General features: G+C 46.6%; 1 protein-coding gene across 3 annotated transcripts in view; it reads left to right on the top strand.

The window, feature by feature from the left end:
- Positions 1-14,813, top strand: part of TRAPPC8 (trafficking protein particle complex subunit 8) — a 1,010,076-nt gene that overhangs the window by 639,998 nt on the left and 355,265 nt on the right. For all 3 annotated transcript variants that reach the window (XM_069220084.1, XM_069220082.1, XM_069220083.1), the window contains one exon: positions 14,601-14,761. In XM_069220084.1, coding sequence (XP_069076185.1) covers positions 14,601-14,761 — 161 coding nt within the window. The remainder of the gene's footprint in view (positions 1-14,600; positions 14,762-14,813) is intronic.

Here is a 14,813-nt window from a genome sequence, read left to right as displayed (position 1 = left end):
CGAAAAGTCGGTCATGGGGGATGCAGAGGTTCGATTGTGGTGTCCCCAGGTCCCCGTGCGGTAAAACGTATTTAGATACTTGGGAGTCCATGTTTCCCTTCTTCCTGACTTGGCGTGGGTGCTAAATTTCGGGAACTTGTTGGCACGTCAATCCTCTAAGGCGCACTGCCCTCCTTAAAATGATGTGGCTACCTCGACAGCCGGTACACCCATGTGAATGTCCCTTACCAAATAGCAAAAGTGTGGTCCCGCACTCTCACATCTAAATTTACCAACTTCATTTGGAATGGAGGGCGGCACAAGGTGGCTTTTCATACCATGTGGAAGTCCATACCAGGTTGGGGTATGGTTGTCCCAGATTTATATATTTACTACTTAGCTGCCCAGGTGGTGCCTATAAATGATTGGTTTGCGGGGGTTGGGATGACCCATCGTATCGACTTGAGAAACCCCTGATACAGGCTTTAGAGGCCTATTGGATATGCCTTATGGCAGCAGGGTTCCTGTCCAGACTCCGTCTTGTACCCGGGTGGCAGTGAATTGTTGGAGGGCAGCCCCAAAACATATAAAAAGGGACCAATGTCTTACTCGAATGACCCCGCTGTAGCTCCGAGATTGGCTGCATCAGCTCACCACACTAAAGGACTTTCAACAGTGGGATTTAATAGGGGTTACTTAGGAGATGTATAAATAGGAGATAGTGTCTCTCATGTCCTGGAATGACATAAGACTATGAGCTGCACCAGAAGCAGCTCTTTCGGTACCTGCGGTTGCGCCACGCCTTGGGTGCCCATGTTTCAACGCACACCCAACTTCCCAACTACAACCCGCCTGAGGCCAAATTGTTAACTGGGAGCCTGGGGAAGAAAGCAGTGTCCCAAATTTACAAATCACTGCTCGCAAACACCCCGGATGGGTTAGACCACTTGCACCAAGGATAGGCGTACTGGGTAGGGGAATTGGATGAAGACGATTGGCGGGAGGCATTGTTGGCCCACCGTGAGTTAGCCATTTCGGCTAGGCTTCGAATGGTGCAGTTCAACTACCTCCATGCTTCTTATCTGTCCCCTGCAATAATGTTGAGGATGTCGGGCTGGGGGGGTGCAGCATGTGCTAAATGTGATCTCCTAGGGGGGAGATTTCCTCCATATGACTTGGAATTGTCCCCGAATACGACCATTTTGGGAGGGGGTTGGTAAGGAAATGGCAGAGGTCCTGAGGCTTCCTATAGACTTAAGCTCCAAGGTTGTGCTGCTGGGGCTTTTGGGGGAATTAGGGGGACCATCGGCTGGTGTTGCATGCCTGGTTGCCAAGAGAGATATTGCTTGTGAATGGAAGCTTCCCTGGGCTCCTTCACTGGCAGAGAGGAGGGTGGGTGTGGATTGGTGTGCGCATCAGGAAAAAACAATCTATGAGGCTCGAGGGTGTCGGACAAACATGACAAAATATGGGGGAAATGGTGGGGCTATCATTGTGTTTTGTTGTAATGTACCGCTAAGCGCTGGTTGTCCACCAATGGACTGTCCTTTGCTTTGTATCCACATTATTGTCATTGTTTGAGCTTATTGTGTGTGCACTGTTTTCAACTTACTGAAAATAATAAAAATTTGGTTCTCAAAAAAATGTACAAAGCCATAGAAATTCAGTTGTTATAGTTAGTTATTTTAAGTAACTATAACTCATACCGTAAGGTAACTATAACTTGCACTCTTGCCATGCACTGCTAATTACCCCAGCACTCATGTCATCTTTTATAACATCATTGATAATATCACTGTAACATTTGTTGTAAAAGTATTCATAAAAATTCATTAAAAACTGTGCATGGCAGGGACATAGGTTATAGTAAGCTTAGGGCATAGTTACATGTAATAACTCTAACTCTAACAGCTGAATTTCTATGGTTTTGTACGTTTAAAATATGAGCCTAACTAATATGTCCCTGTAACGCCTGGGACATATAGTTTAGGGTCAAGGGCAACAAGTTTTCATGTTTATTTTGTCCTTGGGACAAGTAGGTCCAACCCCCTGCAGCACAAACCGTTTGGTTGCCAGTTTACAGAGAAGGGAACTGTCTGCAGTTGAAGTAATGTGTGTCCATGTTAATGCTGTTCAAACTTGTCTTTATGGTTCATTAATGAAAACCCTTCAACATCAGGGTGGGCATTGTAAATAAACGTTTTAAGATGACACTGCACTAATGACAGTGGTTCCGGTAAAAAAGAAGGGTACGCACTTTTGAAATGTTTAACAATATGAGGCTAAGTATAATGCTCAAAGAATGCTCTGATTAGATGCAGATGTTTGCAGAAGATTGTAAGCAAGAGTGGTGATTCTTTGCTTTTAAAATAAAATGTTCAGAAAAAATGCTTCAGGAAAAAAAAAAAAGGTTTGCTACAATGACATTTTAGGTGCTATTTCTTTGAAGCGTGATTTAGTAAAATGTGTTGATGCATGCTATTATTTACAAAAAGTATTCCTAATGTAAAATTAGTGTAACGATTTTCAACAAGATTATGGGAAGCATGAAAATAAACAAGCACTGCCAAAGCCAACCGATCTGCCATTTTTTTTTTTTTAGAGTCTTTTGGTTTCGTCAATGCGTGTTATGTTTTGGCATGGCTTTTGTAACACTTTATTGTTGTGGGAGCTGCCAAGCCCTAACCATTGTAACTAACACTGGCAAAAAGAAAAAAAAAAAGTTTTTCGTCTCAGAAAGCACACATTGCCACCAGTGGCATATCAAAGGCCCTGCAGCCCTCCTTCAGGGGGCACCCTCAGCACAGAACCTGCCTTGAGTGAGTCTGGAGGGGAGGACCTCCATTTTCTTTGCAGGGGGACCCCCTCCAGTTTCGTTACATCACTGATTGCCACAGTGGTTCCTGGCACTGAACAAAACTTTGTTCCAATATGCTCCTTGTGGAAGAGCAGAATGTGATCACTCACAATAAAACCAGTGATTAATAGAGAGAGAAATAATAGTTTAATAAAAACAAAATGTCTTTGTTAATACTAGACCTAATTAGGGACCCAATTTTTAAAAGAAAAGTCACATAAGTGAACCCATGGTATATGTCTTTGAATAAGTGGCTTTCAGGAATTCACAAGAACCTATAGAAGTAGACCAGGAAGTCGTACACTCCTAGAACATGTTTGTGAACTAAATTTTAGCATGAGCAAATATGCATGTGTAGATTTGCTTGTGTGAAAATCTGTTGAGCGTTTACAAGTTCTCTTTCCCTCCAACCACCTTATTAATACTGGAAGAACTTCTACTTCTGCCATTGTCAGGAGTAAATTTCCATCCTTTCTCATTTTGGGACTAGATTAGAGAAGAGCTGGTGAAAATCCTTGAAACATGCAAGTTAGTACCTTTGCAGACTCAAGGGCACCCCAGCCTTGGAGCTATTGCTTACTGCTTCCTCCAGCCCCAGTATGTTGATCTGCGGAAATGTGGAAAAATAAGGAAATTGCTATAGCAGGGATTGAAATTGCAATTATTCAAGCCCTAGTATAGTAGTAGCCATGGCATAATCGGAGAGGCTATTATCAGGGCTCTTACATAATGAGTTTTCTGCTATAATTTGTTGCCGCACTACATGGCACCAAAGGGACAAGTAGATTTTTTTACAGGACAAGTAGATTTATGAAGCAACCTGCCCCATGGACAAGTAGATAATTTAATAAATTCCACACCCCTGATATATATTTGGTTACAGGGATATTGTAGTTATGAAATAGAATTTGAAAAAAATCATAGAAATTCACTTAAAAAAACCTAAGGTTACAGGGACGTTATAGTTAGGTTCACATTTTACTTGCACAGAACCATAGAAATTCAGCAGTTTTACTTAGCTCAGTTAACTATACCTTGTACCCTAAGGTAACTATAACTCGCGGCCCGCCATGCAGTTTTCTGTTCAATAATTTTGCTACAAATGTTACATTGATATTATGAATGTCGTTCTCAAAGATTTCACGAGTGATGTAATATGTAGGGTAATCAACAGTGCATGGTGAGGGCGTGAGTTAGTATTACCTTAGGCGTGGGATTTGGCCTGGGTGCCCCGACCCCACCTAGGCCACTCAGTCTGATTCGTTGGGGACCACGGGGGAGCCTCGAGGCCCCCACAGTTCCAGCTGACTCCCGCCTTTTGCGGGAACTGCCATTGCCTCCGCACACAAGGAGCTGCTCCAAATCCGGCTCCCTGTTTGCGGGAGCAATCGTTTCATCTGTTTTCCTGCCCGTGTAGCAGCTGGCAGGGAAACAGACGAATACTCTGCTTCTAGCGAGCACGAGCAGTTTGACAGCTCCCGCTTGCCAGAAGCAAAGTTAGTATTTGCTGTAAATTTTCAGGAGCTGTCCGCTCCTGCCTAGTGAAAGCAAACAGATGTCTCCCGAGGGTCGGCACCTCAGGAGATAGGAGGAGCCAGTCCTGGTAAGTGGTGGTGCCCAGGGCCGTTAATAGCTCGAGAAGGGGGGCTATGTGCCCCCCCTTTTCTTGTGCGCGGGCCAGCCTGGGGGAGGTGGTGGTCTATGGAGCCGTAGGGTGGTTTTGCAGCACCCCCCACTTTGAAAAATATATTTCCCCGGGACATGGTGATCCTTGGGGGTCTGCACAACTCCCCTGAATAAATATTCAGTTAGTCCCGGGGAGGTGATGGTCCCCCGGGGTATATTTAAGCCCCAGGAGGGGGGGTCCACACAACCCCCTTCCTTTTGCTAATTTAATCTCCAGGGAAGTGATGGTCCCCAGGGCTCTAGGAGTCCAATGGAGGGGAGGAGGGAGGGGTTCTGCGCACTTCCCCTCCTTATTAACCATAAAGCCCCAGGGAGGAACCGGGCACCACCTCCTTTAATTTTGTATATATTGTCATGCCTCTGGGACCTGGCCCAACTGGGGCTTTGTTGAACAAGCCAGGGACCCCGCACTGCTTTTTTTTTTTTTGCTGCGAATATGCAACATTTATTTATTTTTTATGCTTTTTTTTTTTTGCCTTGATGGGGTCTCAGAGATCCCAGCATCAAGGCTAGGGGGTCAAGGTGTTTCTACCCTGCCCCCATTTCTTTATTTTTTATCTTTTTATTTGGGACTCGGCTGAGTCAAAGTCCCAATATGGCTGCCAACACTTCCTGGTTGAAGTGTTGGTAGCAAATACAATATCTGCACGAGATCAGAATTTGCAAATATTTTGCTTCCTTAGATATGCAAATTTGTTTTTCCTTTAATGTCTCAAAAACTACTAACAGATTTACACCAAATAACAAAAATTGTACTTTCTGGACCAGGAGATACCTTATTGCCAAATCAGGTGTAATTCCGTCCAGCCGTTTGGGCAGTTATTTTGCCAAAAATCTCTATGGGAATTAACATGTGAGATGCACTTTTTTGACCCCGATTCACCCTTTCCCCAATTCTCTCTCTCCCACCCCCCTTTTCACGGATCACTCAGAAACTTTCCATGCACATGAAGACCCAACTTGACATTTTTTTTTTATAAAGGCTGCAAGGCCTTCAGGTAGTCAGGCGCTTAATAAGTGCAAATAACATAACATAACATATATATGTTAGATAACCTACGGACGGTTGCCAGTAAGTAGTTAAAGTTGGGACCATGATTCCGTAGAAAAAAACGCTCTTTGACTTGCCTGTATCTTTGGCACAGTTTGACGAGTCGCAATGTAACTTTCCCATAAAAAGTGCCTCAGTGATTCTTGTTGCACCCAATAAGTTTCAGGGTGATCTGTTAAGCAGGGACTGAGAACAAAGTTTTGTTTCCCTTGTTAATTCCCATGGGACATTTGAACATGAGTACAACTCCAAACATTGGACGAAATTACACCAAATTTGGCAGAAAGCTACCTTTCGATATGCAAATTGTGCTTACCCTTATTTGGTGTTAATCCATTTAGTAGATTGAGAAATTAAAGGGAAAATAAATGTGTATATCTCTGGTGGCGAAATCTTCTTGAATAATGGCGAGCTCATGCAGGGAAATGCAGAGCTCTGATTGGCAGCCTACAATTCAACCAGGTAGTGTTGGCAGTCATTTTGGGACTCTGCTTCAGCCGAGTCCCAACCAAAAACGCAAAAAAAAAGCAAAAGAGGCCATGGCAAAGAGACCCTGACCCCTTAGCTCTGGTGCTGGGGTCCTAGAGGGCCCCAACCAGAGCAAACAAATCACTTTTTTGGTTTTTCAATTTATTCCTCAAATTCACAACATTGTTGCAAGTTCACTGTTCCAGCACATGTGTTTTTTATTAAGCCCTCGGGTAGGCCAGGTCCTAGAGGCATGAAAAATATAAGGAGGGTGCACAGGCCCCCCTCCAGGACTTTATATTTGCCCCAGCGGCTGCCACCTCCCTGGTGCTTTGTTCATATTGCACGTGGGGGTCGCGGTGACCCCTACAAACCCCCCTCGTCCCTGAGACCACAACCTCTCTGGGGCAAAATGCCTCAACTAATATATGGTAGGTCCATAGACCCCCCGGGGACTGCCACCTATGGGGCTTTTGTGAGTGCCCTGGGGACCACAACCTTCCAGGGTCTTCATTGTAAATCTAATAGAGAATTCTAGTTGCAGATTCCTTACCTTAGAATTTTCCCCCAGGCGTCAGACTGGATCTGGAGATTTTTTTTTCTCTCAATACCCTTGGGTCATTAAGTGGCTTCAGTCCACTCCACGGACGTCGTTGCTTTTGTAGTGTCCATGATGGCGTTGGTAGTAGTATATAGAGGCTGTCTCAGTGCAGTGACGTCAGTTTTTTTTCTTTCTGCGCTATGCGCTGATCCGGAGAGAGCTACCCTAGGTCAAAGTTTCACTGACTTCGACTCTTTTGTAATTTTTTTGGCTCATCTGCGCTGGTTGGGGGTTTCAGTCTTCCCTTACCTCGACGACTGGCTGTTGAGTGCGGACTCGCCCCAGAAAGTAGTCTCCCACCTTCAGATTACAGAGAACCTCCTGCGCACACTGAAGTTCACTTTAAATGTGGCAAAGTCACACCTAGCTCACTCTCAGACGCTCCTTTTCACCAGAGCTGTTCTGGACACAGTGCAGTTTCAGGCAAATCCCCCCAAAAAGCGAGTCCAGGATACTCAGGCTATGATTCCGATCTTTCAACCTCATTCTTGGGTTTTGGTGAGACTCACTCTGAGGCTACTGGGCCCCATTGCCTCCTGCATCCTGCTAGTGACACATTTCAGATGGCATATGCAACCTCTGCTGTGGGATTTGAAGTTCCAGTGGGCACAGAATCAGGGAAATCTCTCCAACATGGTCCGGATCACGGAGGGGACTACGAAAGACCTGCAGTGGTGGCTTTCAAATCGGCATTTGGTCAACGGCAGATCCCTCTCCCTTCCCCAACCGGATCTTTCCATTGTGACAAACGTGTCACTTGTGGGTAGAGGCGGAGGTCAGAGGCCTCTGGTCTCCAGCGGAGTCTGGGCTCCATATCAATCTTCTGGAGCTCTGGGTGATCTGGCTTGTGTTGAAAGTATTTCTTCCCTCTCTCAAAGGGAAAGTAGTGCAAGTGTTCTGGACCCTTTGTCAGGAGGAGCTGCACCTCTACATGGCTGGCCCATCAGGACATCACCCTTGTGGTTCAATATCTGACAAGCTCTCTGAACGCCAGAGTAGACAAACTCAGCTGTCTATGCATAGCCATCTGGAGGTGGCGCAAGGTTTCTTTCAGCAGTGGGGAGAACCTTGGTTAGATCTATTCGCCCAATGTCAGCTGTATTGCGTGTTGGAGTTTCCAAGGCTGCACTTGCTCGGAAATACTTAATCTTGAGTGGAACTCCAGCTCCCTTTACACCTTTCTGCCTATACCACTTCTGTCCAGAGTTCTCATGAAGATCAAGAACGACCAGGACCATGTAATCTTGTTGGCTCCGGACTGAGCACGGAGAGTATGGTATCCAGAGCTACTGAGCATGGCACCGATCCTCCACTTAAACTGCCCATTCGGGAGGATGATCTTTCTCAGCAACAGAGGACAGTTCTCCACCTGAACCTGTCCAATCTCTGCCTTTATGCGTAGAGAATGAGCAGCGGCAGCTGACGACTTTTGACCTTCCACCCGAAATCTGTGATGTAATCTTGGCAGCCAGGTGTCCCTCCACCAAAACAATATACGCCTGTCATTGACATAAATTTGTGGCATGGTGTAGCAACAAATCTGTTGATTCCCTCTCTGCTCCCCTTTCTGAGGTTCTTTTGTTCATTCATTTTTAAGCCCATCTGGGCTCTGCTTTGGGCACCCTTAAGGGCTGTTTATCAGCTATCTCGCCCTTTCTTAGGTTGCCTGATCAGCCTTCACTCTTTAAGCCTCCTATTGTTAGTAGATTCCTTAGGGGCCTCACCCATTTGTTTCCTACCACTCTGTTTATCATGCCTCAGTGGAACCTGTCTTGTCCTCACTTAATGTGTGCTCATTTTGAACCGATGCACAATTTTCCGTTAGGGCTCCTTACTTTCAAAACTGTTTTTCTTGTTGCCATCACTTCTGCTCACAGAGTGAGTGAGCTTCAGGCTGTATCTTCTAAGCCCCCATTTTTGTCTGTGCACCCTGACGAAGTGGTGTTTCGCAGTAAGAATTCCTTCCTTCCCAAAGTCGTTACACCTTTTCATGTAGGCCAGCCCATCACTTTGCCTACTTTTTACGCACCTCCACATCCTTCTCATGAGGAGGAGAGACTCCACCTGGATCCAAAAAGAGCGTTGCCGTTCTATCTCAATAGTACTAAAGATTTCCGGGTGGACAATCAACTCTTTGTTGGATAGGTGGGTGTGAAGAAAGGGAAGGCAGTGCAAAAATGTACCATCTCATGATGGGTACTTCTTTGCATCAAAATGTGCTACGCAAAGAAGCAACCCACTGAGGGCTTGCACGCTCGTTCCACCAGAGCAACTTCTGCTGCGTTAGCAGGCGGAGTTCCTGTCCTGGATATCTGCCAGGCAGCTACATGGGCATCCTTGCACACATTTACTAAACATTACTACCTGGACAGTCAGGTCCGTAGAGACGGCTACTTTTGTAGTTCGGTCCTTCAGGACTTTCTAGTATGATCTTGGTTCGCAGACCACCTCCGAGGATGGCATTGCTTGGGTATCTATTCTAAGGTAAGGAATCTGCAACTATAAGTCTCTATGAGATGTACAAGTTACTTACCTTTGGTAATGATATATCTGGTAGAGACATTCTAGTTGCAGATTCCTTACCGACCCACCCATCCTCCCTGCTTGGGTACTGATTTCTAGGGACAGGGCTTCCCCATTCAGGGCCTTAGCTCTGGTGTCCCAATTTCAGTGTTCTTCGCGGCTCTGTCCTTGTGGAAAGTCATGAAAAGAAACAGACGTCACAGTGCTGAGGTGGCATCATGGTGACTATGACGCCAACAACGCCCTCTGAGTCGCCCGTTGCCACCTAACGATGCGCAAGGGTATTGCTCCAGATCCAGTCTGACGCCTGGAGGAAAATTCTAAGGTAAGGAATCGGCAACTAGAATATGTCTCTACCAGATATATTGTTACCGAAGGTAAGTAACTTGTACTTCGGTGCCGACAGCTGCACAACCTGTCCTCCGCAATTCCCAATCCCACCCCCCCAGCCCCCCCCCCGCAGCCCCAAGGACCACTACCTCCCCTTGGGGCTTCAATAAAAGAAAGAGGGGGGTCGGTTTCAGGCCTCAAGGACCACCACCTCCCTGGGGCTAGATTATGTTGAAGAGGGGCCGCAGCCCCTCCCCCACCCCCCAGGAGCCATTGATGGCCCTGTTGCCTGCAACCCCCCAAGCCATCTCCTGCTATGTCCCGGGGTGCCCACCCCTGGGACATAGCTGTTTGCTTTTGCTTGGTGGGAGCTGACAGCCATAATGGGATGGAAGAGAGAGAGATTGTCATTGCAATGGTCTCTCCATGCAATTACTTCATAGTGTCATACTTGCAGTCCCTTTCCCCTAAGCCTCCTACCCCACCAACTGAATTACCATGAAGTCCTTGGGAGGTGGCAGTCCCTGGGGGACTATATTAGCTAAGGCATTTTACCCCCATGGAGATGGTGGTCCATGAGGCACAGGGGGCCCGTGCACCCTCCCCTACCCCCCATCCTTATATTTTCCATGCCCCCAGGACCTTGCCCATCCAGGGTTTGCTCTCTCTCGGTCCCTCTGGGAACCCAACACCAGAGCTAAAGGATCAGGGTGTCTCTACCCTGGCTGTAGGAAAATAGCTCCCTGTTGCAGTTACCCCCCACCTTTTGCCTGATATTGATGCTGACTTGACTAAGAAGTGTGCTGGGAATCTGCTAACCAGGCCCCAGCACCAGTGTCCTTTCACTAAAAATGTACCATTGTTTCTACAATTGGTACACCCCTGGCACACAGATAAGTCCCTTGTAAAAGGTACCAGTGGTACCTGTGACCAGGGAAGGTCCCTAAGGGCTGCAGCATGTGTTGTGCCACCCTAAGGCCCCCTCACCTAACACATGAACAATGCCATTGCAGATTGTGTTGGTGGAGAGAAAAAGGCAAAGACGACCTGGCATCCCCCTCAGGATACCATGCACACAAAATACTGCCTGTGGCATAGGTAAGTCACCCCTCTAGCAGGCCTTAAAGCCCTAAGACAGGCTGCACTATACCACAGGTGAGGGCATAGCTGCATGAGCAATATGCCCCTAGAGTGTCTAAGTCTATTCTTAGACATTGTAAGTACTGTGTGGCCATATTAAGTATATGATCTGGGAGTTTGTCAATAGCCATAATGGCTTCAACGAATACTGGGAAGTTTGATATCAAACTTCTCAGAACAATAAACCCACACTGATGCCAGTGCTGGATTTATTACAAAATGCACACAGAGGGCATCTTAAAGATGCCCCCTGTATTTTACCCAGTCCTTCAGTACAGGACTGACTGGCCTGTGCCATCCTGCCGCTGAGGGACGAGTTTCTGACCTCATGGGGTGAGAGCATTTGGGCTCTCTGAGGCCAGAAAAAAAAGCCTGCAAGGGGGGGAGGTGCTTCACGCCTCACCGCTGCAGGAACTGTAACACCTAGCAGTGAGCCTCAAAGGCTTAGGCTTCGTGTTACAATGCCCCAGGGCACTTCAGCTAGTGGAGATGCCCGCCCCCGGACAGAGCCCCCACTTTTGGCGGCAAGTCTGGAGGAGATAATGAGAAAAACAAGGAGTCACCCTCCAGCTAGGACAGCCCCTAAGGTGTCCTGAGCTGAGGTGACCCCTGCCTTAGAAAATTCTCCATCTTGTTTTGGAGGATTCCCCCCAATAGGATTAGGGATGTGCCCCTCTCCCCACAGGGAGAAGGCACAATGAGGGCGTAGTGACCCTCAAGGGCAGTAGCCATTGGCTACTGCCCCCAGACCTAAACACACCCCTAAATTGAGTATTTAGGGGCAACCCTGAACCCAGGAAATCAGATTCCTGAAACCTGAAGAAAGAAGGACTGCTGACCTGAAAGACCCGCAGAGACGACGGAGACAACAACTGACTTGGCCCAGCCCTACCGGCCTGTCTCCAGACTCAAAGAACCTGCACAGCGACGCATCCAGCAGCACCAGCGACCTCGGAGGACTCAGAGGACTGACCTGCACCTAAAGGACCAAGAAACTCCTGAGGACTGCGGCTCTGTTGAAAACTGCAACAAAGAAACCATCTCCAAAGAAGACTCCCGCCTCACTCCGGAAGCATGAGTCTTCACACTCTGCACCCGGCTTGTGTTCAGAGAAACCAACACCGCAGAGAGGACCAGGCGATTCCAACGACGTGGACACCCTGAGTCGACCTCCCTGCAGCCCCACAGCGATGCCTGCAGAGAGGATCCAGAAGCTCCCGCTGACCGCGACTGCCCGGTAACAAAGGAACCCGACGCCTGGAAAGAGCACTGCACCCCAGCCCCCAGGACTGAGAAGAACAAACCACTGGTGCAGGAGTGACCAGCAGGTGGCCCTCATCCTAGCCCAGTTGGTGGCTGGCCCAAGAAGCCCCCTTGTGCCCTGCCTGCATCGCCAGAGTGACTCCCAGGTCCCTCCATTGATTTCAACCCAAAACCTGATGCCTTGTTCACACGCTGCACCAGGCCACCCCATGTGCCGCTGAGGGTGTATTTTGTGTGCCTGTTTGGGACCCCCCCAGTACTCTACAAACCCCCCTGGTCTGCTCCCCGAGGACGCAGGTACTTACCTGCTAGCAGACTGGAACTGGAGCACCCCTGTTCTCCATAGGCGCCCATGTTATTTGGGCCCTACTTTGACCTCTGCATCTGACCGGCCCTGTGTTGCTGATGCTGGGTGTTTGGTGTTGACTTGAACCCCCAACGGTGGGCTGCCTATGCCCAGGAGACTAAACTTGTAAATGTTTTACTTAGCTGAGAAACTCAACAATATTTACCTCCCCCAGGAACTGTTGATTTTTTCAGCGTCCACTTTTAAAATAGCTATTTGCCATTTTTGCCAAACCTGTGTACATTACTGTTTTAATTCAAAGTTCCATACTTACCTGTGTGAAGTACCTTACAATTTAAGTACTTACCTACATTTTGAATCTTGTGGTTCTAAAATAAATTAAGAAAATAATATTTTTTCTATATAAAAACCTATTGGTCTGGAGTTAAGTCTTTGAGTGTGTGTTCTCATTTATTGCCTATGTGTACAACAAATGCTTAACACTACCCTCTGATAAGCCTACTGCTCGCCCACACTACCACAAAATAGAGCATTAGTATTACCTAATTTTGCCACTATCAACCTCTAAGGGGAACCCTTGGACTCTGTGCACATTATCTCTCACTTTGAGATAGTATATGCAGAGCCAACTTCCTACACTGGCACTTTTTCCTTTTTTTTTTTTTTTTTTTTTTTTAAATCTTTTTTTGTTGGGACTCGCATCACGCCATGTCCCAAGATGGCTGCCAACACTTTCCCGGCTAAAGTGTTGGCACCCAATCAGAGCTCTACATTTCCCTGCACGAGCTCGCCATTATTCATGAAGTTGACACAACCAGAGATATACAAATGTATTTTCCTTTTAATTTCTCAAAATCTACTGAATGGATTTACACCAAATAATCAAAAGCACGATCTGCGTACTGAAAGCTCGCTCTCTGCCAAATTTGGTGTAATTTCATCCAATGGTTCTGGTTATAGTCATGTTCAAAGGTCCTATAGGAATTAACATGGGAAAAGCAACTTTTTTTTTTAACATCCAGGTTACACAGTCAGGCCCAATCCTGTAATTCCCTGCAAGAAATGACGTACGAGGCCCTAAGCAAACGAGGGAGGCTGTCACGACCAATGTGCGCTAGGTCTAGAAGAGCCATGGCATTAATATTTCTTCTGATCTTCTTGTGCCTCTCTCCCTGCTGCTATATTTACTGAATGTTTGCCTCTGGGGCAGCCACCTACACCACTTACAGTTCTGCTCCTTATGGCCCGGGTCATGGTTCTGTGCAGGTCATGGTTCTGTGCAGTAGTGACTCATTTATGTGAGCCTCTCACCACCTGTAGGAGGCAGCTGACAGTCCCTCACTTCTTCCTCTGTGTAGGTGCGGACATAGCTTTTGCACAGCTTCATGTCTTGCGACCTAGTTGATGGTCAGACCGGGAGGCTTTCCATCATGTGCATCCTTTCACAGCCTGCAGGAGGGAAGGCCAACAGTTCAAAATGTCCAGTTTCCATCCCTTCGTTTTTTTGGGCCGTTCCTCTCGAATACAAGATTCTGTGCTAGGCTTTATTGTACCACTACCAGACTATCTAAGCAGCAACGTGGAGGATGTGGCATACGTTCAGCAGACAGTGATTCCTAGATATGAATGCGACAGTAGATGCCTCAGTGGGTCAAGCAGTACTGCACAACTTGTTACACCGAAGGTTTATGGTCTAGCTTGCTATTCTTATGCAAGCACGTGGATCTATGAAAGATGCAGTGTTGGAAAATAAATCAGCTGTAATCCCAGTTCTCTGGTGCTGGTCTCCTCCATAAATTCACATGTGACTGTCTCTCCTCACCAACTGGAGGTGCAGTACTTTATTTTGAATATCCATTAAACTTGTGCTATGACGTCTTAGCTATAGTGACCGTTAGGAGAGGTACAGAGTTCAGCACACTCACCTCGCTGGGTGAAGTTTGGGTTGTTTCAAACAAGGTGAATTACTTACTAACCAAACACCATATCCGGGTTTATGACCTTTTAGCACTATGCATTGCTGTTTTAGATGTGACAACAGGGAATTAATCCATCAAGCATGTGCATTCTTGAAAGCCACCAGTATGAAAAACTGGAGTTACTGATAAGTAACTAATTTCTTCAAAATGTCCCCGAGCGTACCCTAGACCCCAGAGAGGTGATCTGCACTGTGTAACATCTTTCGACTCTCAGCCTGTAGTACAAGCGCAATAAATGTTAATTTAAAAAAAAATTACACATTCACTGTACACCTTGGTGTGGTAATGTTACATTTATTTAAATGAATCATACGTTTTTTAATGCCTTGATAGGGAATAATACCGGATAGTCATTTCTGTAGAGCAATGTCCTCATATGAGAAATATAAAGTTTTTAAATATTACATCTTTCACAGAACCAATAACTGTTGAAGTGGCCTTCCGAAACCCATTAAAAGTTTCACTCCTGTTGACTGAGCTATCACTTTTGTGGAAATTCCAACCAAAGGACTTCAATTGCCAGCATAACAGTGAACCAAGAGAGCCTATAAGCAACGAGAAGGATTCTTTTCCAAAGGTACTTATTCATAAATGAGTGACTGTGTGCTAATTTCTTCAGGACCCAGTCT

Source organism: Pleurodeles waltl, chromosome 2_2 (assembly GCF_031143425.1).
Source record: "Pleurodeles waltl isolate 20211129_DDA chromosome 2_2, aPleWal1.hap1.20221129, whole genome shotgun sequence".
Lineage (NCBI taxonomy): Eukaryota > Metazoa > Chordata > Amphibia > Caudata > Salamandridae > Pleurodeles > Pleurodeles waltl.
This window is presented reverse-complemented; position numbering and strand designations above follow the sequence as displayed.